This window comes from Sprattus sprattus (assembly GCF_963457725.1).
Source record: "Sprattus sprattus genome assembly, chromosome: 19".
Taxonomy (NCBI): Eukaryota; Metazoa; Chordata; class Actinopteri; order Clupeiformes; family Clupeidae; genus Sprattus; species Sprattus sprattus.
Window position 1 is genome coordinate 22,595,778 of NC_137917.1, and position 27,065 is coordinate 22,622,842.

The window sequence follows — 27,065 nt, forward strand, 5'->3', positions numbered from 1 at the left end:
TAGGCTATGTTAGCTGGTGATAGCTTGCTAAGTAAGAAACGTCGGGACGTCTGTTGAGCAATGTGATATGATCATTTTGATGTCGCTAGCTGACTAGCTAAGGAAGTTCAGCTATTTGGGTTCTTGTTCGCAACAAAACTATCATACAATCCAAAACACATAACATTTGATTGATTGCACTTGGCATAAAGACACATCACTTAATTAGCTATCCAACTAGATTTAGCTAGACGAGCTAGCTAAGTACAAGCAATGACACATGAGGAAAAAATTCACAGGAAATGCCTCCCTCGCGCTCTCTCAGTAAAGTGAGTGTAAAAGCAGCTATTGGGCGTTGGCTAATTCAAACCAAGATGAATGATAGTCTGTTTTCAAAATCAAATAGTCGATATAGTATATTGGTCAAATTGAGATCATCAAACAGAAAACTTACCCATTATGTTGACGTTCCCAGCCGCCTCTGAAAAGCGCTCACATACAGACCGACATTCCCCTTGATAACCCGCTCGGTATTGGGCTACGTTTCTTGCGTAAAGGCAGACCTGGGTTAACTTCAGTAGGTCGTAGACCTGCGTTTCAAAAGTTTGGTGAATAGCCAGGCATAGCTAAGTATCTCGCGAGAATTTAGTTGAAGATTCCTGTTCATAAGCCTTCAAAACAATTCAAAAGAATCTTACGTTTTGAGATGCTGCTTGTTGGAAAACTAGAGCACAATATTATATTCAACCTTATTGGTTAAGATAAGACTGAATTGTTTCCACAGATCGATGTTTGTACTTCGAAATACTGGTGAATGGGCAGAAAAGGAAAAGAGGGCGCCCCGCTATGTTTCACCTTCCCAAATATCAAACGCTAAATAACTTTATATACCCTAACTCTTTCTGTAATTGCACCAACTTTCATACATTACATCTCAAAAGTGTTGCCAGTTTATTACTGACTGTCTATAGTCACAAATTAGGGGAGGGGAAATGTTAGAGGTGTCAAATGTCTCTCAGATCTCTCATATTACCTTGTACTCTGGGTTAATGTTTGACTCTGGCCATTATCTATTGGAATTATCTAGATAAGATAAATTACCTAGAATATGTCGTCAGCCAGCTACGGCCCTTTAAAAAAAATGGCAAGCCTATAGCTCCTCATTTATTAACAGCGACTCAGGAAAATGTGCTTGCGCTCTAATAAGCAGTCGTGTATGTGAGTTCTCAGTTTGATGAAAATCATCCCAGTCTGTGTTCTCAATTCAGCGGAACTGCTCCCACCCTCGCTGATCAAATTACATGTTAACCGCTATCCACTAGATATAACCATGGGAACCAACGCATACATACCAACCGTCAACATCTCTATTTCTCATTGGTGGAAAGGCTGACCCGTTTTAAACAACCCCTTACCTGGTTCGATGACTCCTCAGGTGTGCCATCTTCCTTGGAATGAAATGAAACATAATGGCAGAGAAGGCAAATGAGAGACATGGGTGCTGTGAAGATTGGAATAATGTCTGTCAGATGATCTACTTCTGACACCCACTATAGGGTAAGCCTTAGAAGGCCTTGAGGCATTGAATGTGACACTAAGCTTATTTGTACATCATTTAACTAACGTTTTAATAAGTGTTTAGGCAAGCCGTCTTTAAACTGTCTTTGACACCCCTCAGTTGCTTGCAACATTTTCTTATCTATTCAAGCTGTCCGTTGTACACAAAAGTGTGTGAACAAGGAAGTGTGTCCCACACTTGCCTCAACGAAGGCTGCTGTTTTGACAGGAATGTCTCTCTAGGGGAAAGTTTTGAAAATGTCCCACCTGGAAAAGAAATCCAAAAGAGCTGATACGACCCCCCCAAATTCAAAGGGCAATGACAGGTAGGTCTAAAACTTTTGTAGACAGTTTTTTTCCTTCTTCAGTTTGTTCTGTTTGTACCTAACTTGACCTGATGCAATATTCAGGGAACTGCACGCTCTCAAGAGGCTCCTCTCTCTGCTTAGCACTCCGATAAGCAACCCACAGGTGACTAGACACGCACCGCTTATACACTTGACTATCATTGCGGAAAGGACATGATCGATATTTGAACCCATTTCATTGTGACTGCTATTATAGGTCACACTGCAGAATCAGTCTAAAGCTGTCAAAACAGATTCCCATCTCCACCATACAGCTGACAGAAGTGGGAAGAGTTCAAAATCCACAAAGACCGAAGCAACTGAACTTGAGATTTTCAGGTACACTAATAAAAAATTATGATGGAAATCTCATTCTGATCAGAACTGGGTGTGGTATAGCTTCTCATAACAATACTGTTTCATTTCTGTCCCAAGTCTGACCTACAGAGACCAAAGACATTTCTGCAGTCATCCCCATCACAAGACGTTCCAAAGCATCCTCACAGCCTTGATCAGAAACAGGCTCAACTGCAGGTGACTGTGAATGCTATAGGCTGCCTTTACCCATAGGTCTGATAGAGCTTTAATCATCTATAATTTTGAACGTGTTATCTTAGACATGACAGGTTGGTAATATTGTCACATATCCCCTCACAGAGAATGGCTTGACCATACCCCCCCTGACAACATTCTGAGGGCCCTCATCTGCTTGCGGTTGTTAATCAGAGAACAACATTATCAGGTGACTTGTACCAATGCAGTGTATCCCTATCTCACACATAAGGAAGCGTTTCAACTTAAACCGCCCAAAAACAGTGTAAATACATTATAACAAGTACTAACACAGGAACAACAAAAGTGAGTACGTTCATTTGCTCGATAGAATAACCACAACTGTTGGTGGTTTCTAAACTAGCTGAATGTGCCATGACCTTACAATCTATTCCAGAGAGTCTTCCATGATCTCCAAGGATCCTGGCACCTTTCAAGGGTAGGTATTCATCTGAACAGTATGCTAGCGTTTGTGCATTGTGCTGTACTGTCCCGGGACTTGTGAGCAGTTTCCCCTTCATTGTGTCTCTCAGTACATGGACTTTGTATCACACCATTATTTGGATGCTGTGGAACAAAGATTGGCTGTAGAACATCTAGTCGCCATGACATGTGAGCTATCCCATTTTGCTATGTTTTAGTCAGTAGTTTTCCCTCTTAATGGTTTAATTACGAAAAAAACATTGTGTCCCCTTTTGTTTCTGTGTAGATGTGTTTCAGAAAATTGCTGCAAAGGAAGACCAGAGAAAGTGGGTTATTGAATGTGGTGCACACAAGGTAGAAAAAAAGAACTGCCGTAGTAATTCGTTCCGATCCCTAAAGCCAGTTAAATTCCCCTAATTGTATTTGTCATCTGATTACATTTGCACAATCTCTTGTTCATTTTGTCTGTATAGATTCTCGTGAAGCTCCTGGCATCTAAAGATAGCAGTGTCTTACTAGGAGCTCTCCTGGTCTTGACCTCCCTGGCAGAAAGGTGCATTACGGTGCATGTAGTCCTTAAACATTTGCAGTCATCTGTTTGTTAATTGTCTGAGTCATGCAAAACGCATCCATCTTCTTGCTCTATACTTAGTCTGGAGTGCAAGGAGAAGATAGGAGAGCTGTGCATCGTCGAAAATCTGCTAATCATCTTACAAGAATACGACCTGCTGTCCAAAAGGTGAAAAGACTGCCTATACTATAACAGGACCATTATATCCATTCTCACCCTTCCTACATTACATTTATACAAAATGAGATACAAGTACAATGACTGCATTGTTTTTATTTTAAATTCAGTGGATTTTAAGTCTTTACATCCTTACGTAAACACAGTGAACATAATATTCCCTTTATTCAAATCAGTACGTATACTCCCTGATGTTGAGATTGCTGTGTTTCGTATAATGATGTCATGATGTGCCTAAATAGAGTTAATGGGTTGTATGTAGTGCTTAACTTCCACTTACAGCAGTTACATTCCTGCAATTCTTTTTCTTTTCTATGTCGTTTTTCTAATTCTTATGTAAAGTAGTATATAAGGTTTTCATTGCTCTTAGCTTGACTGTTCTCTCCCTTGTACGTCACTTTGGACAAAAGCGTCAGCTAAATTACTAAATGTGAATGTGAATGTGAATGTGAATGTGAATGTGAATGTGAATGTGAATGTAAATGTGAATGTGAATGTGAATGTGAATGTGAATGTGAATGTGAATGTGAATGTAAATGTGAATGTGAATGTAAATGTGAATATGAATGTGAATGTGAATGTGAATGTGAATGTAAATGTGAATGTGAATGTAAATGTGAATATGAATGTGAATGTGAATGTGAATGTAAATGTGAATATGAATGTGAATGTGAATGTGAATGTAAATGTGAATGTGAACACCCGTGGGCGTGTTTCAGGATGTGTGCGGAGCTGCTGAGGCTGCTGTGTCCTGTGCGGCAGGTGAGGGAGCAGCTGAAGACCTGCGAGGGCGTGCCCGTCCTGCTCAGCCTTCTCCACGCGGAGAACCTCAAGCTGCTCTGGAGCGTGGTCTGGGTTCTGGTCCAGCTTTGCCAGGACCCCGACGCCAGCGCCGAGATCCGATCCTGGGGTGGGGTGCAACAGCTCCTGCGCATACTGCACGTGTAGGTCCTCAGGCAGCAGGAATGATTTATTTTATTTGTAATGTTTGTTTTTATTGTTATTATAATAAGTATTATTATTATTATTATGAACATTATTTTAGCCTGGTTGTGTTTTGTAGTTTTACTTAAATATCTCTTCCCATAGCTCCGTACAGAGTGGCCCAATTTGTGTGACTTTATGATCTTTTATAAATGTCCAACCAAAATATGCACAAGAGAAAAAGTGATTGCGAAAATAAAACTGCAGTAATATAAAACCTTGATTACTGGGGAGTAACCTATTTAATTTGAGCATACAAACTACCAATTAGCTAACATAAATTTAAATACAGCACAGTAATTATATGCTCATAAAACATCTAAAATTGAAAGAGATAAATACAGAAAGTAATTTACGAGGCCATTCCGGCGTGTAGACTGGCGTGTAGACTGTTTCCTCATTGACTCATAACTCTTAGTCCATAGGGTCTCATGATTCAGTCAATGCTTTCTTGAAAATCACTTGCTGTTTGTGCTCCTATGAAATGACATTCATAACCCTGACATTCCTAATAACACAAAGCTAAATCTACATGTTTCAACGTCAGGGTTTGTTTTTGTTTACAGCACATTAAGTGTCATGGGGTGTGGTTACAGTGGTTGGATGTTTTTAAGACCATCTGCTTTGTTTTTGAATTGCATTTGAATCTTATGTTGATCTGTGTAGTGAGCGGTCATATGTGTCAGACGACCGCGCCTCCATTGAGACCCTCTCCAGTGCCAATGGCGCAGGCTGTATCCAGGGGCAGCATGTCTCCGAGGAGCTCAGCCCGCAGGACACTGCTGGAAACATTGTGGCTCTGCAGGCCGGTAGGTCAGCCACACTCAATGCAACCGTGCCAGGCTTAATACGCCTCAACAACATGGTGACTGCATGCCATAGAAGCTAGCCTTTTGGCTATAATTGGGTGCATTTACATTTTAATGTTCATGAATGTACATTGTCCCTCTTGATCAAATACATACATTGATTGATTGATTGATTGATTGATTGATTGATTGATTTAGTACCAGATCTCATCTCATAAGAGCTGTCTCGTTCTGTGTTTACTGTTTGCTCTTTCTCCTCCTCCTCAGCCTGCTGTGCTGCCGTTACTGAGCTTGTGTTGGATGATGTGACAGCTCATCATGTGGTTCAGGTAGTGAGCATCCATCCCATCACACTGCACTATTATTGCACAACAGTCTCGATACATTCAATTTGGGAGCAGTTTCATGCCAACTCGTAACCCAGGTGTTGTGTTCACAGGAAAATGGGATCTACATATTAGCTAAGCTGATTTTGCCACAAGATGGACCCAAGGGGTCATCTGTACAGGTACTTACCATAAACATCCTGACTGAAAATATAATCGTATAAAATATACAACACATAAAAAACAGCTCAAATGTCTTTACCTAGTAGATTATATATTGTACTTAAACAGTTCACATTACAGATGTTGTCTGTTTTGTTTATCTTTCAGTGTTACGCATTTAGGACCCTTCGCTTTCTGTTCAGCATAGAGCGAAATAGACATCTGTTTAAGAGGTATGTGATATGCTGCTTGACATGATCCAAATGTGAATACAGCTGGTTTTGAATGAAAAAGTTTTAAAGTGTTTTTTTTCTTTTCTTTTAGACTGTTTCCATTTGACCTCTTTGAGATGTTCATTGATGTTGGACATTACATTAGAGACATTACTGCCTATCAAGCGCTGCAGGAAAAAGTTTCCGTTTTCACTGTAAGGTTGTATTATTTATAATGTCATTTTTTCGTTTGTTTTCATACTGTAATGTGGTAGTATGTTATAGTATACTGTATGTATATGTTAAAGTCTGTCAGACTGTTTTCCATCACAGCTGTGATACAGGTGTATTTTCAAAATGTCCCATTAAAGTTGTAAAAAAAGAAATATCATATTTGTTCAATATCAGAATCAGTATAAAGCAAGCACGCGTTCCTCAGTAGTGCACACATGCCAGCAATCATTGCAGACATCTGAGCAGATCTGTGCAACCTAAAATAAATGGCACCACACTAAGGTATGCCTTTGAAGACCGATGCATATTTGATGGTCCACAGAGCGAAGAGCTAAATGAGCTGAAGGAAAGTATCGAGACAGCGGACCAGAACCGCCCCCCTCTGAAAGTGATCAATGGATACGCCATTCTGGACCATCTGGGGAGCGGGGCCTTTGGCAGTGTCTTCAAGGTGTTGGCCATCATTTTATCATTTGCTATGATCATTTTTTCTCACTCTTTCATCAGAAGTGTTGAGGAAATCTGGTTCTCACGTTGCTCTTTGATTTGTTGGGCCTGCTGAAAGGTCCGGAAACAGAATGGACAGAACCTTCTGGCTCTGAAGGAAGTGAACCTACACAACCCGGCTTTTGGCAAAGACAAAAAGGCCAGAGACAGCAGTGTAGAGAAAATCGTCTCGGAGCTTACCATCGTCAAGGAGCAGGTACTATTCTAGAGTCACAGATGGCTGCTGTGTCTCACTCAAATTTACATTTCAGTGTTTGAGTCATGCCATGTTTATACGCCTGGTGTTAGCAACTATCCATTTGTACGTGCTACTAGATTATTACTAATTTAGGAGTGTTTAAAATGCATTATCATTCTATTTTATTAAGGCTTTTTTTCTATTTGTATGTTTTGGATGGAAGAGTGTTTTTCATTTCTGCATGATTGCCGGTGACACTTTTTCACTCATTATCCTCAGACATGCTAGCATATGATGTCAACACAACAGCCTATAAGGAACTGTGATGCTGTGAAGTGTTAGAAAAATGTAATGCCTAAAACCCCCTTACCTGTTCTAAAATCAGCGCAAACCACGGACTCGCGGGGCTTATTGCTTTTCTAAAAAAATGTTATGAGGACAAATTGTAAGGTTGTGCTGGATTTTACAACGGCTTTTAGCCAATCACAATTAAGGATTTGAACAATCAGTTTTAGAATGTAATGCAACAGCTCATACAGATTGTAAACAGTTGAGCAGCAAGATGGAAACTATTTGAGGTAACACAAATCATTTCTATTCTCTAATAAACTCTTCCAGATGACCCACCCAAACATTGTGAAATACCTCAAGACATTCTTGGAAGGTGAGTGTTACATCAGCTCTGTGGCAGGGCTCGTCTTTGTGCTTCATCATGACCCCAAAATCATCAAAGGAGCTATGCCATTATAGAGAAATACTAGTAATGTTATTATAATATAATATTATAATATATATTGCAATTATAATATACAATTATTATTTGTTACAATTGTAATATACAATTATAATTACAATTAAAAATCAATTCTGTTGATTTTTGATGAAGTTGAAGATGTTGCTGTTGGTGTGGTATGGCGTTATCTTGTACTGTTATCACAGGTGACAGGTTGTATGTTGTTATGGAGCTGATAGAGGGAGTTCCTCTCTCTGACCATTTCACCTCGCTCAGAGACAAGCAACAGCACTTCACTGAAGACAGAGTCTGGAACATTTTCATACAGGTAACAACACGTGAAATGGGACGAGGAATGAAGATTTAGATATAGCTCCTGTAAGAGAACGATAACTCTATATGTTATGTGAAGATAATGGAAAGGTTATGCGTTTGCCTTGTGATGAATGAAAGGATGGTGTTCTATTTGAGCAGCATTGTGTTGTATGAAAGGTGCTATACAAATCAATTTTATTATTATTATTATTATTATTATTTGGTTTCTCCACAGTTATGTCTAGCACTGAGATATTTGCACAAGGAGAAGAGGATTGTCCATAGAGACCTCTCCCCTAATAACATCATGCTTGGAGAGAAAGACAAAGTTACTATCAGTATGTAACTCACTTTCATCCATTCTCCCGGGTCCTCCTTGTCTCTTTCATACTCTACTCTTATCTGTTAAACGGCGCATAGAAAATGTAAAGAAATTCTAAATAAAATGTCTTAGTGGTTCTTGCTTTAAACATTATAATTCTTTGTGGTTGTGATTAGATATAAAGTACAGGCAGTTATGTAACTTATAATATCAATAGATGCACCAATGACAATAGCGTCTTCCTTCACGTGGCATAGTACAGACAGCCAATGACTGCACATTGGCTCTGTCAACAGATATGGATGATACATAGAAGGAACTCTTACAGACTAGAATTCACACAGGGGGATACATTTCCGTTACCGTATTGATAACCAGATAAAACAAATATCTCTCCAGCTGACTTTGGCCTTGCAAAGCAGAAACAAGAGAACAGCAAGCTCACGTCAGTGGTCGGCACCATACTGTACTCCTGGTAAGTGTCAGTGAATGCATATGGAGGAACATGTACCTCACTCATACTCCTCTCTAAAATGATGACATTGATGTGATGTGGTTCTTCCAGCCCAGAGATAGTGAAGAGTGAGCCGTATGGGGAGAAGGCGGATGTTTGGGCCTTAGGCTGCGTCCTGTACCACATGCTCACCCTCCAGCCTCCCTTCTACAGCACCAACATGCTCTCTCTCGCCACCAAGGTTCACATGCAAACTGTGGATGTCACACAGCATGGATGATAGACGTATTGATAGACATGCTGCTAGATAGATAAACTTCAATTAATCCCGTAAGGGAATTTCAGGTAGAATAGCAGCAAGGTAGTAGGAACAGGAATCAAATTCAGGTATATACTGTACATAAAAAAAAAAACATATTTTTTTATTTAATAAAATATTTATTATTAAACATATTAAAATATTTCATAGCAGTCATCCTATTATACTCCAACGCTCTTACGTTCTGATGCAGGAAGTGTGCTTGACCTCTGAATAGCAATGTGTGCTTGAATAACAATGTTTGTTCTGCAGATTGTGGAGGCAGTCTATGACCCAATAGAGGAGGGTCTCTTTTCAGAGAGAATCCAAGACCTGATCAAATGGTGAATTCAGTGGCATATTGGACCTTCATTACTGTTTCCTTTTAAGGCAAAGATCAGTGATAACCACAACATTAAATATTGTGGTTCTGTGTAAAGGTTGTGTAACGCTTCCAATGATTTTTTTTAGGTGCCTAACTCCAGACCCAGACAGTCGGCCAGACATCGCAGAAGTCAGCGCCAGGATCTCAGATGTGCTGATGAAGTTCATGGATAACCTGTGCGCCAGCCATCAGGCCCTCGAGCGCAGGGCCGAGCGAGACAGGAAGCGAGCACAGAAGTACTTCCTGGAGTCCAACCAAGCCAGACTTGAACACTGGGAAGCTCTAAACTCTCAGGTGACTAGATATACTTGTTTATACAGTTCTTGCAGCAGTTAGATAATTAGAGGCATTATGTTTCTCTCCCTCTTAAGAGCTAGTTGGTTGTGTCTAAGGACAACAACAAACACTGTGGCTGTAGACTAAAGCCTGTATGCTTGTTAAACATCACATTCAAGTTGTGCAACTGTGTGGTTATAGGGGAAAATCATCAAGGAGAATGTTATCACTGGATCTGTAGGCAACCCGCCTCATTCTCTATGCAGTTCACAACCTGAAGAGGAAAGAGAAGACCAGGGTAAGTTACACTGTAACTATAAAAGTCCCCCATTGCAAAAGTATGTTATAGTTTCTATAATAGTTTCTACTTTATCATCACTGTAAATCATTATGTTGCGTTTTTCATACAGATAATGGTTTTGAGGAAGACTCAGGAACACCTTGCAGGTCTGGCACAGAGGCCTGTAAAAGCTTCAGTAAGATCCTCCTAACTATCTTGTCAAGCCATATTCAGACTTGTTTTAGCTTGCTACTGAAACTGTCCTCAGAGGTAATATATGGTTCCTCTCTACTGCCTAAAGGGTCGACCAAGTGCAGTGTGAGTCACTCTCTGTCGGAGCCCTCTTCTGCCTGGTGAGTTGTTACAAGTGAAGGGTGCTTCTTGGTATGTGTCTCTTAATACCAGTCGTCGCTGGGACATTTTGAAATACCTCTGTGATCCTATTTTCTGCTCCTCTTTGTGCTGACTGTATTGTTACCGTCACTGAACTGAAGAAAAGTGTTTTAATAAGGTGCCATAAGGCGATGATTAATGACTATTAACGTTTTGTGAAGCTTCATTGTGGTATTTAAAATAGGGCCATTTATTCATTTTCTCCTCCTTCTGATAATGTGTAATATAAAATCTGTTTTATTCCCAAATGACATCATACCTCCACGTCTTTGTCTTTTAGTGGGGATTTTGCACTTCACCAGCCAAAGACCCGTCCAGGTTAGATTATATTTATTTATTTAGTTAATTAGTTAATTAGTTGCAAGTAAAGGAACTCAAACCTTTTGGTTTATCTTAAGTAATACAAAATGTGTTACAGCAGTGAAAGGAATAATAGACATACTCATAAAAGAGTCTTTATGATATGTGTTCATAAAATAAAAGTCATAATACATTTGTTTTGTTCATGTAATTGTTTTCTATGACCTATAGCCACAGCAGGAATTTTCGTTTCTCAGAGGAAACTTCGGCAAATAGAGGACCCAGTCCAAAGATTGGTTGGACTACTGCATAAAATGATTTATATTTGTCAGGTAGGCACCTGTACAGTATTTCAGACTGAAGAAGATACTGTAAAATACTAAATATAAACATATAATATATATACATATATGAAGAAGATATAATACTTTATTTTCACTGACTCAACACTAACCATGTTACTCCATGTTACTCCCCCTGAACTATCAGCTTCCTCCTGCCCCACACTACAACCACAGAAGGCGAACAATTGAGAGGTTCAAAAAATCGTTATTCCATCACGGAAGCGATCCATATAACCTTAAAGTGGAGTTAAACAAGGTATGGCTTTATCTCTTACAGTCATTTTACAATTAGTAGCCATGATTTGCTTTATGAACAACAGCCTTTCACCTTCTTTCAACTATACAGTATGTTTCTGACCTGCTTGAGATGTGGTTAAGATATAACAAAAAGAGAGAGCTCCAAATATATCAATGCATGTGTAATATACAGTAGCGTGTGTCTTCTTATCGTCCCTGCATTTGTCCAATCACATATTCCAAGGCACTCCCCAGGGGTGTAAGTAACAGGGCTTTTTTACCATTTGGTTCCTTAGGTTCTTCAAGGAAGCACAGACCTGGTGGAGTCAGTGTCTCCCAGCAGAGACTGGTGGTCACTGGTCCAGTCGCTAGGAGGGGAACCTTTCAGCGCTGAAACCCGAGGTACAGTGAGGTGACTTAATAGAGAAGTGAGGTGTCTAAATCTGATCCTGGTTTTATCAGTGGTTTCTCCACCTGTGTCGTTTCCTGAACGCTTTAAAAACATATTCCTGTAAACAGGTGAGAGCGGTTATGCGAGTCCTCAAGATGGTATCACATATGAACACCTGCAAGTGAGTCTATTGTCTCCTCCTGTCTCCATTGTGTCTCCATTGCTGTGCTGTAAGTGATTGTGCATTGAATCCCTGCCTACTTTTGTTAATTTACTAACCCTAGACGCTGATAGAGGAGGAGCTGGAGGAAAATGGCTACTATAACACAACAGCATCCAGGTAGGGATGAAGAGGGTTGAAAATGGCTACTACTGTATAACACAACAGCATCAAGATAGGGATGTTTTCTCTAGGGAATATGTCTGTTCAAGAAAGCACTTCTCTAGAGAAACATTTTACTTTTTGTGACATTATCTCTTTTTATTGTTTTTTTTTTTTACTGATTCCTTTGTCAGTAGGAGAGTTAATACCGTACAGTTAACAATAATGAAAGTTGAATAAAATGGCATTAATTAATAGCATAGTGACACCTCTGCTCGCTCAGCCTGTAGCTGTATCATTGTCATCATTAACTCTGTCATATTTCACCACAGGAAGGATCAGGGGGCAAGGAGTGGACACCAGAGAACCTCATCTCCGCACGTTCTTGTATGCTCCGAAGCCTGTCACAACAAGACCACGTGATGGACCAGTCAAATCCCTGCTGTTAAAGGCACCCAGTGCAACTTTCGAGGCTTAAAAATAAACATTCAATTTCTAGTCTTTTTTACACGTAGTAAGTTTCAATAACCCCATACCATTACATACCGACATTCAAGCAGCAAAGATGAGACGTCGTTGTATAGAATATCGATAACAACAACAATCGCCGCCATTTTCTTTATTTTTTGTAACCTACAATAACTAAAAGCAGGCTTCCAGTCAATGGAAAAATGGCTTCTCCCCACCAGCGATTGTTGTTGTTTACGATTTTCTATCAGTTCTCACCACACAACGACGTCTCATCTTTGCTCCTTAAATGTCGATATGTAATGGTATGGAGTTATTGAAACTTACTACGTGTAAAAAAGACTAGAAATTGAATGTTTATTTTTCATTGAATGTTTACATAAAGTTGCACTGGGTGCCTTTAAGAGGACGGCAGGATCATCTTAGTGTGTGCACCTTATGAAGTGTTTACATGTACAGAAGGAGCTGTGGAACTGACATACTCATTATATATTAAGTCACACCTACCTACAGCTCAACCTCCTAGTATCACCACATTGTTGGCCAGAGAAGCCTAGATGAAACCCTTACGTAGATGTGCAATTATTAGACGTACGTGCCAGTTAAATAATTGTTAACTGAGTTTAACTCACTGTGCAACAGACAAGAGGGTAATCTCCTGCAGAAAAGGGGTATTCTATTGCAGATTACAGGGTAATCTACTGCAGAAAACAGGGTAATCTCCTGCAGAAAAGGGGTATTCTATTGCAGATTACAGGGTAATCTACTGCAGAAAACAGGGTAATCTACTGCAGAAAAGGGGTATTCTATTGCAGATTACAGGGTAATCTACTGCAGAAAACAGGGTAATCTACTGCAGAAAAGGGGTATTCTATTGCAGATTACAGGGTAATCTACTGCAGAAAAGGGGTATTCTATTGCAGATTACAGGGTAATCTACTGCAGAAAAGGCTTTGCTGTGTGCCTGATATCTTTTGGATTCCATAGTCCGCCTTTGTCTGACTTCCAGACGAATGGGAAGTTAGTTCTACTAGGTGTTTAGTTTTACGCTGCATTTCCTTTAGAAACACCTCAGCAACATCAGCCTATGTTCATTATACTGTCATGATGAAGAAATGAATGTGTCTGTGTATTTCTAGGGCTGTTGAATAAGTGCTGTAGTCTAAGCTTTTCTGTGGTGATGAGCTAGAACAGGATGGGCGACCTTTGCCCTCTGACACAATTCTAGTATTTTAAGATTCCTGCAGTTGGCTTCCTACTGTAGTAGCCTAAAGTTAATGATTCTGCTCATCCACTTTTTAAATTCCCTCAAATGGTTATGTACATATTTACAATTGAGTGTGTTCATAGTTCTACAAGTCTTGTATTTATTTGTTTTAAATCTCAGGGTGACTGATGCACTTTTACTATTCTGACAATATGTTATCTTTTTGTCAGATGGGTTTGGAATGTAACACAGACTGCACTTTGCATGAACTTATTGCATCATATTAAATATCACAATACAGTAGTCTAGCTATCTTGTCTTTCTCTCGTCCTTGACATAGTATGAATCCGTACGGAGTGAACAGCCACATCTAGTGGACAAATATGCGCAATACCGTTCTATATTGGGGAACTGGCTCCTTGCCAATTTTTGTAATCCAATGTGATGAAAGCACACTAACATAATCACATACCATTGCCATGATGACTTGTTTTGTGATTGTGTGTAAAAAAAAACTGTGGACTATGCCACTATAAAAAAGTTTAGTATTTACGTGAAAAGTACAAAAGAAAACCGAGAACACAATATGTTATATACTATTTGTATATATTTATTGATTTGCTATTTATATAGATACATCTGCAATAGATATACACAACTATACATACTGGACTCATTTACAAAGAAAATCAGAATAAAGACAAAATACATATGGACATAATGGTTGGTGTAGATCAGATTTGAACTGTCCTCTGCCAATTACATTGTCTAGCTGCTTCCTCTGCATAGAATATTCCAGAACAGTGGATACAGAAAGCATACTAATCCCTAGCAATGGGATTTAAAATGTCTCACTGGTCTGTTCACAGAAAAAAAAAAAAAAATGAAAACAAAACAATAAGCAACAACAACAACAACATAGAACAACAGAAGAGTAGCACACCCCATGTCCACATGCAGACACGAGGCCTTAAGGCCATCTGCATTCTTCTTGGTAAACTTTCACTTGCTCTTTCCCTTTGCCTCTCCTCTGTGCAAGGTACAGAAAATGCTGTACCTGATTTCCTGGCGAGGTTTGGATACTGGAAGTACAAGGAAGTTGAAATATACTGTATATTGGTTCTTGAATTGCAAATGGCGGTAACAAACACTCAGTACTGTTCTTTCTGTTGACGTAGCTTTTTGTACTCTCAAGGGAATTATCTCTAGACCCAAACGATGTTTTGCAGACGCATACCTCGATGTTCACATAACAAGGTCCAAGCAAACAGGCTCTGTGAAAAGGCTGCTTCGGATCAATACGCAGCAATACCTTGTGCAAAAAAGTAGTTCTACAACATAACAAGCAAACAGGAAATAACAAAACAATAAAGCAATGCGTATGTGCATTCTGACTGCTAGCTAGCACTAACTTAGCCATACATTCTGACCAACAGAACTACATATTATCATGATTCGCAAGTGAACTTATATTCAAATATTTAAAGGGAAAGAAATTAGACTGTCTTGTTTTTCAGAAGGACAGATTGACATCAAGGTTCTTTCAGAGCTGGCCATGCATTTCAGCAACTGGACCTTATGCAAACCTTATGATTCTCCTCAGGTGTAGTGTTTAAGAAACTACAAGGAAGATGAGCAGGCATAAGCATATACATTAGTATAAATCATGGTTATGATTTACACACTTGAGAAATACAAGTGCAATAGACCCAGCAAAGTAATACAGTGGTTCTTAGGATCCAAGAAAAGATCCATCAATACATACATTTGTTTCAATCTGTGTGATACCTCCAAATCTTCAAAATTCACTAAGGGTTCACACAAATACGTGCATGTTCATGGCAGTCAATCAGTTTTTTTTTTTTCATACACCCTTTCCACTCCAAAAGCAATACATTTTTTTAACTTTACATACATTCTACAGTGACAGTCCCATGTTGGTCATTTTTTGAGAAGACAACGTGCTTCCATGTTCATGGGTGGACCTTAAAGGCCAAGAGTGCCTCGGAGTGCAAGTTGTTGAGCGAACGGAGGTCAGGCAGTTTGAGGAGCAGCTTGGTGAAGACAGCGGCCTCGTTGGCGTGGTTCTTCATGATCAGACCCCGCAGTGCACGGATGAGGTTGTCCTGCACTGCCTCCACTGAGTTCATGTCTTCAATACCTGACCGATCTGCAGAAGAAAAAAAAGAGCGAGAGAGAGAGGAAAGGGTGAGAAAAAAGGTGTTAAATAACTGACACGTCCTTCACCGAGTGCTGTGTTTTTTTTCTAACTGCTGTTTAATTCCACACAGCGTGAACTTTAACCTTATCGGTTCGATTACTGCACTGTCTTTTGAGAGGAATGTCTCAGTGCAATGAAAAACAGGAAGTGACACGTACCTGCCGACACTAGCACCACGGCGGTGAAGAGGCTCATCTCTTCCTCGCTCAGCTGCAGGGACAGGAGCTTCTCGCTGAACTCGAACATGGAGTTGAGGAGCTCTCCTGCGCCCATGTGGCGCAGAGACTCCAGGCTGTACTTCTTGCCGCTCAGGAAAGTCACAGTGCGTTCATTCACATCAAACATTGAGGCAAAGCGCACCATAAGCACCTGGTGGGAGGAATGTAGAGTACAAGATCAGGAAAACAAAACATGTAAAAATGATCTTTTAGCTCTTTAAACATGCTAAATCTGCTTTAAATTTAGCTGACTCTGGCCTAGTTGTTGAATCCTGATCTACTTCTTACATGAGATAGCATGCTCGGTTTGATCCGTGCTGGATGTTATCAAGCTGAATCTTACACAATGGCTGTCTGTGATTCTGGGACAGAGCGGGACGCTAACCTCAAAAGTGCCGGCCTTCAGAAGGCTGACTTGGTCGTGCTGCGAGAGGTCCTGGAATCCTGGAATTCGCCTGGAAAATTCCACCACCTCCCTAACAGCAGGGGTGAAACTCATGGAAAATTCCTCCCAGATTTCATGACTGGACAGGCTTGGGTCCACGATGGGGGAGGAGTTCATTGGACATACCTGGGAGGACAGATGACAAATGATTAGAAAAGGGAGACACTTGTAAGAATAAAATCCTAATAATGCCTTTCTGTTCCGTTTTCAATTCTCCTATTCAAAACTACGGTTCAAAAACAATACTGAATAACATACTCCATCTTGCTCTGAGTTAGTGACATGAATTACAAGAGTTTAATGATAGCCTGACATGACACTCACCAGATGCCCTCGGTTGCCAGACACCGATGGCGCTTGCTCCTTCACGCTTTGGCTGTAGTGGTAGGCGCTTTGGGTGTTAGCTGCATAAGTACCACTAGGGGCGCCGTTGAGCTGCTGCATGGTGCCGTAGCCGCTCCTCTCCTCCCTGTAGGACCAGCTCTGAGGTTGCTGTGTGTAAACAGGATGGTAGCTCCTGTGAGAGGTGATGGTCGTGTTGTCATTGAAGTGTCTTCCGTGCTCTGGGCGTTCCTCCATGCTGCTGTGGCTCAGCTGTTCGGCCAGCCCCAGCGAGGGGGAGCCTCTGGTGGGGGAGATGGGCGACCTGGCCGGCCTGTCCTGCTTAAATGCGAACATGTTCTCCTGGACCACCGTGCGGCTGCCGCTGCTGCCGGTAACGGCATCCTCCTCGCCGCTGTCTGACGCACAGGAAGACGGGGAGCTCAGGGAGGTGTCCATAGGAACATTGGACTCGGAGTCGGCGGACACACTCTGAGGCGAAGAAGGGTCTGATGATGATGAGGAAGACACAGAGGAGGAGGGGGAGGAGGAGGAGGAGGAGGTGGGTGAGGGCCTGGAGGTATTGGAGACGGGTATGGGGATGGGCTCCGTTGGGCAGGGTGCAGTCTGGGTGCCTTGCAGCATGTGGTGCAGCTCGCTGTTGGTCATCATGTTGTTCATGGCGTTCTGCATCTCAAGGAGCATGCGCTGCTTTTCCCGTTTGGGGATGCGGCCAAATCGGACAGCTAAACAAGAAGAAGAGATGAGGTTAGAAAAAAAACATACCCTTTCCTCTCTTCAACACCCTTGACACAATTCTAATTCTAAAAGGTCCTACAGATAAACGTTCGACCAAACTATCTAAAAATCCCCTAAAAATCTACTCCTCCTATCTACTCACCATCTCTTGACATGCCAACTGCAATGCACTTCTTGAACCTGCACTGTTGGCAGCGGTTGCGGTTGATGCGCACGATGGTGCAGCTTTCAGTCTTCAGACACTTCTTATACTGAATATTCTGCTGAATACTCCTTCTGAAGAAGCCCTGGGAATGCAATGCAACTAATTACACCACTGTACAACTGCACGGGACCACATGAAGGTGAACATGCTGCAGTATAGCAAGGAAGCAGAATAAACATGACCTTAAAGAGGCTTGTTGTTTTTAAAACATGACCTCTTAGAGAGACTTTTTGTTTTTAAAACATGACCTCTGAGAGAGGCTTTTTGTTTTTAAAACATGACCTTACAGAGGCTTTTTGTTTTTAAAGCATGACCTTACAGAGGCTTTTTGTTTTTAAAGCATGACCTTACAGAGGCTTTTTTTTTTAAAAACATGACCTTTGAGAGGGGCGTTTTGACCTCAGAGAGGCTTTTTGTCTTTCAACAGTCGGAAAAAGGTTTAGAAGCAGATCCTCACCTTGCAGCCTTCACAGGCATGAACTCCATAGTGAAATCCTGAGGCCACATCTCCACACACTTTGCATAGTAAAACCATGCCATTCAGCTCTGAAAACAACAACCACACAATAATGATTAACCAAAGTCTTAGTCTTTAGCTTCACTGTGGTACTTATGTACAATAACATATGAGGAAAAGGGGTATGATTGAGTGGGATTAATCTGTGCTATATAAATAATGTATTAATGAAAGCGTTATTTTGACGGGCCTAAAAAAAGTATTGGCTCCATGTGAAAGTGAGGTCTTGATTTGACATTTCCATTGAGGCACATTACCAATTTAGCAAATGCTATTTTTTCTGGCTCCGAAGAACTGTACAAATTCACAAGAAACATGACTGGCTATTCGTCAGAAACGAAACCATTTACAGTGGCGGAAACAGAGCCCTGTTGGAAGATCTAGTTCAGCTTTCTAAAAAAAACGTCTGCTAAATGCGGGAAGGCCCCAAACTGTCACTATTGATGGGCTCTTGTTAAACTTCCCTTTGAAAAACATCAGAGCAAACTTTCACTGTGACTCACTGGTTATGCCGCTCTTGCCAGTGGAGGGCTGCGCCCCCAACTTCTCAGAGGTGTGGCCTCGGGACTGGGTGAGCTTAGAGGGTCCACCCCGGCTGGGCATCATGGAGAGAGGGGGGGAGGTCGAGGAGCTGTTGCTGCTGCCGCCACTACTACTAGTAGTGCTGCTGCTGGAGCTGTCATTCAAGCACGCCTCAGGGCCGGGGGAAGTGCCAGAGGAGCGAATGTACGCTATAACACCCCCTGTAATGCAAGGAGAAATGATATCAGACTCATTGAGAGAGTTCACAGTAGTGCAGGGGAAGTCAAGGGCAGACATTCAATCATGTGATATCAGCTTTCATCAATGAAGTAGCCTTAAACATTTCTTAAATGGCTTAATTAAGCAATTAAATGCTCCAGAGTTTCAGGCAGGGAAAGAAGTTATGAAACATAAGAGAAAATCTGATTCTGATTCTGAAATGCAACAGTTTTCAGCAGTGGACAGCCATAAAGGGCAAGGAGTCGAAGACATGGCTTCAGTCACTGTTATTGACCTATTTTTGTACCTCCCATGTACCTCGTTAAGTAACACTGTTACATAACCGTACTCTCTACACACATGCAACCTACAATAACAAATACATTCTCAGAGTTCCTGGTGGAGATTAGGCTAGGATAAGTTACATTGCTCCGAGCATTCTGGTTTCAGTATGGCTAACTAGAGGGAAAGTTGAATCTTGGTGAAACCTGATGACTGTACAGCATTTCTGTTGTCTGCCACTGGGATCTCTTATAAGAACCATTAAAAAAAAGATAATAATGATGATTACTGATAATGATAAATAATGCGTATTGTTTGTAGGCCAAATGGGCATGTACATGTAGAGAAAGAAATAGTCAAAGAAAAACAATACCAAAATGTTTTTCCAAAATGTTAATGACTTTGTTCAGTAATTTTGTCATGTTCTTGGCGCTACGGTGGATGTCGATCATGAAAAGCACGGGGCGTTACCTAACTAGCTATGACGCTTTAACTACTGTACACTCCCACACGTGGACCTGTCGTGTTTTCTATGGGGGAAATATCTGGGTCAGGACTACTGTCTCCCGCTGCCTCACGTGGTACTGCAGTCTACCACAGTGCCGGTACATCGTTCAGAATTATGTAATGAGTGCGTCACGGCAAATTTCGACCAATAGGAAACGAGAAAGGAGAATCGTGTAGACAGAGGCACATGACCAGGCTGGCTTGGCCATGTGAGCTTGAGGAACCCAGACATTGTGAGTACAATGTGTTCACAACACAAGCACTCCTAACCCACATTAGGCGTGACTATTCAATGACAAAAATAGCGAAATAACTTCCCGACAGAAACTCACAAATATACACATATTAAAACAACTTTTTACATATATTATTTCTACATATGTAGACCACTTGACCAAAGACATGAATGTCAACTGTAAACCTAAATAAGTCATTTGTAATGAGTTTTTGTCTTCGACATAGTAATAGGTAAAGATAAGGACAGCCTGATATCTTTTAGCATGGTAGACAATTTCAATACAAATACATTACTCTTACCCAATTTAGTTGATTCCATGTTATGCTGTGTGCGTTGAAAAGTCGAGAGGCAAAAATATCTTGAAACAAGTAACTACTGATGACCAAAAATATATATAAAAAATACCCACTATACAGCAATGTACACAGATTACGCAGACTTTCTCCTGAATTGAAACAATGTAGCTTGCAAAAGTACTACTAATCAAGCCACAGTAACACTGTTTCCTTTTACTTTGCCGCGGCAGTAAGAACGAGACATAGTTCCAAATGCTATCTCATAAAAGACTCTGCAGGAAACATCCGCAGCACAGGTCTTCACACCAGCGCGTTTGGATTCTCGCTAATCTTCTATGAAAGACGCTTTTAAGCACGGAGCTGTCCGATGTCCATGAGGATGCACTGATGAATGACAAGTGAAATTGTTCGAGGATGACACTCCCTAGCTGTGTGACCGCGCTGTACTGAATGTGCAGAGTTGTGTGTTGAACATGTGACCTGTTTGTCGGCCACTCCTCCTGGCCCGGCGCTCAGTCACTTTAACCCAGTGACACACTTTTTTCAGAGGCGGAGTCTTCGCTTGGTGGATGAAATAACCCTGCTCTCACGTTGTTGCAGGCATGCAACGTGTTTCCAGTAACCTTAGTGTATTTTCATTATGTCACTGGAAGTTGGGTGGATAGCTATGTGACTAGACAAGGGGATTCAAACACAGTCAGACATACGCTCACCTTTTCTCTTGTTTTGTGATTTTCAGCTGAAACACTGCAGTTTCCCTTTGAGGATCAATCAAGTAACCCATCTAACTATATACCTCCATCCCATCAGTGGAATCAAGACTAATGTTAGTATTGTCTTGTACGGATTGGAAAATTTAAAGTATGAACATGTGTAAAAGGGTATTCCTATGAGTACTCTGGAGAGCCTTGATGAAGTGACTCTTTTAAAATATTTTCCACAGTTGCAAAAACAACTTTTATAGTGTGGGATAAACTGATGGCATGCTTCAAAAATCTAAATGACAGTTAGATTGACGGTTCCCAATGTCAATTATCTTGCAGTGAGGTGATGAGGTGAGATATTACACGTAATGTTATGTTAAACAAAAATGTATTAGGTTGAAGGATCTGTCATCACAGTATTTTATTATACATCTCAAAATTGAATTTCAACCACTTTATGTCCAGGTAATCTTAGGCAACACAACTTCACATAAAACAAATGCTGAAGAAAAAAAAACGTTTGCGGCTTTTTCTTTATTAACAGTTAAATAATAAATTAAAATTGTGGGAGGGCAAAGAACAAAACACACACAATCACACCTTCCAATAAAGTCCTAAAAAATAACGAGACAGAAATGGCTCAGTCCATGTGTTTCAAGAGCAGCAATGGTCGAAGGCACAGTTGTCCGTGTCCAGGTCATGTTGCATAGCGCTTGGTCCACTGTTTTGCTATTCTATCATGCTCGGCTCTGTTTCCTGTGTACTGAGTGGCGATGCTTCCAACCAGAGGATCCGCTGTAAAGAATGGGAAACAGCCAAGAACCGTCAGGATGCTTAAACCGGATCTCACATGACGAGAGCACTGTCTCTTGTTGGACAGTTTGCCATTAAGGCCTTTGTCTGGTAGGTCCAATTTTGCCGTTGTTTGATTATGGTTCTGGTGTAAATACAGCGGCTGAGAATGTGTTAAGACTAGAATTGTGTCCATGTGTGATTTAGTTAACTCCATTTTAAATAGTTGTATTTTGGATCACCAAATCCACAATCAAGCAACAGCAAAACTAGACTTGCAAAACTACCAGATAAAGGCCTTACTGGCAAACTGTACAAGAGAGAGTACTCTCGACATGTGAGATCAACCTGGCGTCGCAATTAATCAGGCAAAAGCATTCAAATAAGTCAAGAGATTGAATGACAACAAACAGGTGACGCTTGTTCTTGCCAGAGTCAAGACCCGGTCAAGACCTGGGCGAACAGGTTTTTTGGGTTCTCACCTGGGTTGCAGTCTGTGAGCAGAGAGCAGATGGACAGCAGGACCTTGGAGATGGTGAGGGCTGGACTCCAGTTGTCCTTCAGGATGTCCAGGCAGATGACGCCCTGGCTGTTGATGTTACAGTGGTAGATCCTAGTGCGGAATGTTACCTGGCAAACAAAAACACGTAAATCAACACTGATCAAAAGGAGGAGGTGGTTATCGTCAAACCCTAGATGTATTCACACAGCACGTGTACAAGTAGGCATGCAGCACCTGAGGAACATATTTGTATTCAGATGAAAAAAAAAAATGGCACTCATTTTGATTAGAGAATTTTGTGTTATTATGCAAATGACCTAATTACAAAGTTAAAATGTAAATCATCTAATCATCTAATTTACGATTTTGGTTCAAATGTTAATGTTTGCTTTTTTATTAACAGTAAAAGGTCATCAATTCTGCAAAAATAAGCAAACATTATAAGTACTTTAGGTGGTTTGAAGGGATAGTCAGGCGTGAAGGCAATGTCCAGGAAGAAGACGCCTCCCTCATAGACAGAGCCTGGTGGGCCCAGGATGGTGGATCTCCACTCATAGATGTTGTCACCTTTGGGGCCAGCACTGAAAACAAAACAGATGAAATCACAGTCAGTACCTAAAATTACAGTCATGACTACATGTAGGAAATGTCACATGGTGGATGAAATGTATGTTAGATGGGAATGGTAGAAATAATTGGTTTAATAATTGACTTAATTTTGTGCATGTAGTGGACTGGAGACAGTCCTCTACATGCACAAAACATTCTACATTCTCGCTTTTCCCCTTCTTTTATGTCCATTTTTTATTCTCATTTATTAACCCCCCCTTCCAGTTTACTCTTCTATGTTTTATGTGTGGATTGCCGTCTGTTGTGGACCGGGGGAAGGTGGGGATTGTTGTGCTTTGTTATGTTATGCCTTGTCTAAACCAATCAAAAGTTTGTTAATTAATAAATTACATTTAATTAAATTAAAAACATTAACTGACTTAATTTTCATGATGCATGGTTATGGTTTTAGGCATTCATATTCCTCAAAATTTGAATTGAATGTACGCTATCAGAAAGACACTTTCCTATTGGCTGTCAATAGACTATAATTGGAGGTCAATAAAGTGTGTATTCACAATTTTTTTTGACAGTACAGTAGAAGTGGGAGAAAAAAAATGAATAGATAAAAATGAATATTGATTCAGTGGAGAATCGCAATATTTTTTGGCTCAATATATCAATATAGTTGCACCAAGCATCACAATATTAATTTATTTAATATAACAATTTTAATTGTATTTTTGGTCATACGTCTGTCTTGCATTATGGCGAAAACTGGAGTGGATGTTGAGAACAAATGTACAGCACCAAGATGGCTGCAACGACTACCAGTATACGGAACGCAATACATGGGAGAAATGAATCACAATGCATCACCTAATCTGATCGCAATACTTCCTCCATCATAAACATGTTTAAATAGATGGAAAATGGAAATGAGCCCTAGTGACTAGTGACTATGTTTATGGCAGAGATAGTGACACACTCTGAATTCTATCTCTGCATTCTACCCATCCACAGCAGTGATACACACAGTGAAGCACACTAACCCGGAGCAGTGAGCTGCCTTTGCAGTGGTCTACCACTTCCCCCGCCCACATTTTTCCTTCCCTACGGTCTACAGCCCGAACCCTAACCAGTAGGCCACGGCTGCCCTATGCATTTAAGACACTTGTGAGACAACATGTTTTAGACACTAGTGAAACAACACATATCAATTTCTTTGAGCTGCATGTCCTGTCACTCCATCCAAAGAACAATAAACATAAAAACACATTTAAAAACATAAAAAAAAACACGGATTCCATGGATATGTAGCTATAACAACATGACACTCCCTTTCCTCGTTAGTTATCCTGCTGCTGCAGAATACATGAATGGACTCAAGCAAAACTTTGGAAATCTTGTAACAGCCGGGTTCTTGCTCTGTCTGGGACAGGCACACTTGCAAATGCTGATGACATTCAGTCAGAGGGGCGGCCATGCATTTCTACAGGACACACATTCAGTGCACGTTCATTGAGTCCTATAATGTTTGACAAACTCCATTCACTTCGTCACACTCCTCAGGAGGTAGGCTAGCACATCTCCAGTTGGAGATATTTATTGAATCATCTCTAGCGTATGGACTGACTGACTGACTTTTATTTTTCTTATTTTTATTTATTTCTATGAGATAATTGTAATGAGATGATTGTTTGTGAAGCGACCTTGGGTGTCATGAAAGGCGTTTTAAATAAAATGTATTATTATTATTTAAGCTATAACAACACTGGGAAAACGAACACACACAACAAGAACACATGAAGAATGCATTCACCTGCAATTTGGAGGAGGGTCCAGAGTTATGTCTGCCAGCTCTTTTTGAATCCTGTCATAAACAGACAAAAACTACATTATAACATGTATTCATCCACTCTCCACTCAACTTGATAGCAACTACAGTGGTTCATAAAACATGTGTATGGATAAGGTTATTACATCATAACCAGTCAAAGCCAGCTATGCTCACATGCGTTAAGTGCTTGCTCCAAAGCTGGTACCATAATCCAGTCAGCAAATATTTTAGAACGATACATCGAATCTGACACACTACTGAAAACAGAAAACAAATGACATTCATTACCTTTTCGCGCTTGTGGATACCAGTTTAGAGGTTTTGCTCATACTGGCTTTGCACTCTAACCCCTCTTGAGGATTCTTTTAAGGTCACAAGTGAAATGGATTGTTGTGGATACGAGGTCCTTCGGCCAATGTAATCAGTTTGTAAACTTCCAACTCCAAAGCTGTCAATTCATTTATCGTAAGAGCCCCTGTAAATGGAAATAAATAAAGCTGTGCTGAAATGTTTAACGTAGGGTAATGTAGAAATCAAACCTTATTCTACCTTGTACACCCAGACAAACCCTGCACCTTCCAGGTACTATAATAGCAAATCTTTTTCCTGGTGCTTTAACTCAATCTGTCAGCAGGTGATTCGAGGGTCGATAACGTTTAGTAGGTTAGCAAATTAAGCCAACATTAGTGTGTGCGTTAGGGGAATCAAGACGTGCGAATCACACACTTATTTGAAAGATGTTAGGCTGCAGACTCTTTTGGTACGTCGAGCTGGGATAAAATTTAGAACGATACACACAAGCAAATGGCAATAAACAGACAAAACTCAGTGAAGGCGTGCATGAAATAAAGCTAACTAATATTGGCTACCAACATAGCTAGCTAACAACTAACTGCTGGTAACTTAACCTTAGCTAGCTAAACAAACATTAGCTTTTGCAACCTGTGCAAACAAGGATGTTCTGTGTGTATGCATTAACACTAGACAGTTCTCCATATCGTCACATAGGTTTCCTACTCATAATCATGCTTAGGCTAACGGTCTTGCATTTTCATTATGTCGTAAGAGACAGCAGACACGGCCAGTTAACTAGCAGACAGCTAACGAGTTTACAACGCTAGCCAGACACCCTGAGTGGTAGCTATGGACTCGTTCGGTGTCGACTTTTTTGTTGTGATATTTAGCTTGTAAGTGATACATTGTTTGTTTGTTTTTTGAGCAATGATCAAATTCAGTTATCATTACCGTAAGGAGGTCCGTAACTTGAATATTGCTAAATGTGTACACATGAAAAAAAAAATGTTTTTCCCGTGTTTACTTACCTTGCACTTACGTTTGAGCAAGCGTATAGAATGGTGAAGACTGGTAGCTTGGCTTCTCAATCCTCTGGCTTGTTGTTGAGAGCGGAAGTGCCGCTACCGCAGTAGGCGGACTACAGGAGTTAATTAGAAGGAAAAACTGCAATAAGACATCACCAGTCCGGTTCGATATTAACTTTTCCGCTGACTAAATTCAGACATACACATACAAATATCAGGAATATTCAAAATCTTAACATACATGATGTTGCTGCCTCATCCCTTATAAAACATTAACAAAACAAAGACAAGACAAGGTAAACCTAATAATTCGTATTGTTCAAATGGTGGCAAACCTATTCATGGGCATAGCCGATGCTAGACATTATTGCACGTAAAATCATGCATACAACGTTCTCCAAAGACTATAAGGCTAGGCCCTATTTGGGTTTGTATTTTTTTTTCATCCTCACACATATAATGCGTCCTCAGCATTTTGCATCAGCACCCATTCTTAGAAATGAGTGATGACTGCAAACTGCTGATTTAAAGAGACTGACATAACGTAAAGGTAGCCATGGCCACATTTCGTTTTTTTCCCATATGTCAGCAATCAGTCTGAACTGGTCTAAGTCTACAGGTTCTCTCTAGATTCTAGAAAACCGGGGACAGGCCACCAAAAACGGTGGCTGTCCCTGGAAACCGGGGACGTCTGGTCACCCTACTCTAGAAACAAAAGGCGATAATCTCATACTCATACGCCTTTCTAACCAAACTTGCTGGTTTATAATAACAATTATAAGTCTTACAGCAGCCTACCAGATATCGGTGATCGACTAATCTAAAAATAAATTTGGCAGCGTTCCATTCATTATGAATGATGATGA

General features: G+C 40.6%; 3 protein-coding genes across 3 annotated transcripts; 1 reads left to right on the forward strand and 2 right to left on the reverse strand.

Annotated features, from left to right (window-relative positions):
- Window positions 1-1,794: 1,794 nt before the first annotated feature.
- On the forward strand, window positions 1,795-10,438 carry nek10 (NIMA-related kinase 10; the record flags this gene model as incomplete). Its single annotated transcript, XM_080857948.1, is given in 29 exon segments — window positions 1,795-1,862; window positions 1,947-2,007; window positions 2,101-2,222; window positions 2,319-2,417; window positions 2,541-2,625; window positions 2,833-2,874; window positions 2,969-3,047; window positions 3,145-3,212; window positions 3,332-3,411; window positions 3,511-3,597; window positions 4,326-4,550; window positions 5,257-5,399; window positions 5,667-5,728; window positions 5,839-5,907; window positions 6,056-6,120; window positions 6,212-6,314; window positions 6,656-6,784; window positions 6,899-7,036; window positions 7,637-7,682; window positions 7,958-8,079; window positions 8,302-8,404; window positions 8,788-8,863; window positions 8,954-9,083; window positions 9,414-9,484; window positions 9,612-9,819; window positions 10,003-10,138; window positions 10,141-10,163; window positions 10,166-10,277; window positions 10,383-10,438. Coding segments are annotated over 29 exon segments (2,808 nt in total).
- A 3,983-nt stretch (window positions 10,439-14,421) lies between these two features.
- On the reverse strand, window positions 14,422-20,821 carry nr1d2a (nuclear receptor subfamily 1, group D, member 2a). The gene is made up of 8 exons (XM_080858208.1): window positions 20,497-20,821; window positions 18,933-19,172; window positions 18,370-18,458; window positions 17,850-17,994; window positions 16,952-17,694; window positions 16,568-16,753; window positions 16,123-16,333; window positions 14,422-15,913 (listed from the first exon to the last, which is right to left on the reverse strand). The coding sequence occupies exons 1-8, from the start codon at window positions 20,513-20,515 to the stop codon at window positions 15,717-15,719; spliced, it is 1,830 nt and encodes a 609-aa protein (XP_080714334.1). The 5' UTR covers window positions 20,516-20,821; the 3' UTR covers window positions 14,422-15,716.
- Window positions 20,822-21,603: 782 nt separating this feature from the next.
- LOC308380445 (ubiquitin-conjugating enzyme E2 E1) lies at window positions 21,604-26,277 on the reverse strand. The gene is made up of 6 exons (XM_080857786.1): window positions 26,203-26,277; window positions 25,169-25,355; window positions 24,863-24,913; window positions 22,940-23,072; window positions 22,472-22,619; window positions 21,604-21,992 (listed from the first exon to the last, which is right to left on the reverse strand). The coding sequence occupies exons 2-6, from the start codon at window positions 25,207-25,209 to the stop codon at window positions 21,895-21,897; spliced, it is 471 nt and encodes a 156-aa protein (XP_080713912.1). The 5' UTR covers window positions 25,210-25,355; window positions 26,203-26,277; the 3' UTR covers window positions 21,604-21,894.
- Between the last annotated feature and the right edge of the window lie 788 nt (window positions 26,278-27,065).

Coding starts and splice junctions, on each gene's coding strand:
- nr1d2a (XM_080858208.1), bottom strand. Junction 16,334..16,567: donor TGAAGGCCGGCACTTTTGAG/GTTAGCGTCCCG, acceptor TCCTCCCACCAG/GTGCTTATGGTGCGCTTTGC. Junction 15,914..16,122: donor CGTGGTGCTAGTGTCGGCAG/GTACGTGTCACT, acceptor TTTCTTCTGCAG/ATCGGTCAGGTATTGAAGAC.
- LOC308380445 (XM_080857786.1), bottom strand. CDS start 25,209: ATGAGCAAAACCTCTAAACTGGTATCCACAAGCGCGAAAAG. Junction 24,914..25,168: donor GTATCCACAAGCGCGAAAAG/GTAATGAATGTC, acceptor TGTTTATGACAG/GATTCAAAAAGAGCTGGCAG. Junction 22,620..22,939: donor ATCCCTTCAAACCACCTAAA/GTACTTATAATG, acceptor TTTGTTTGCCAG/GTAACATTCCGCACTAGGAT.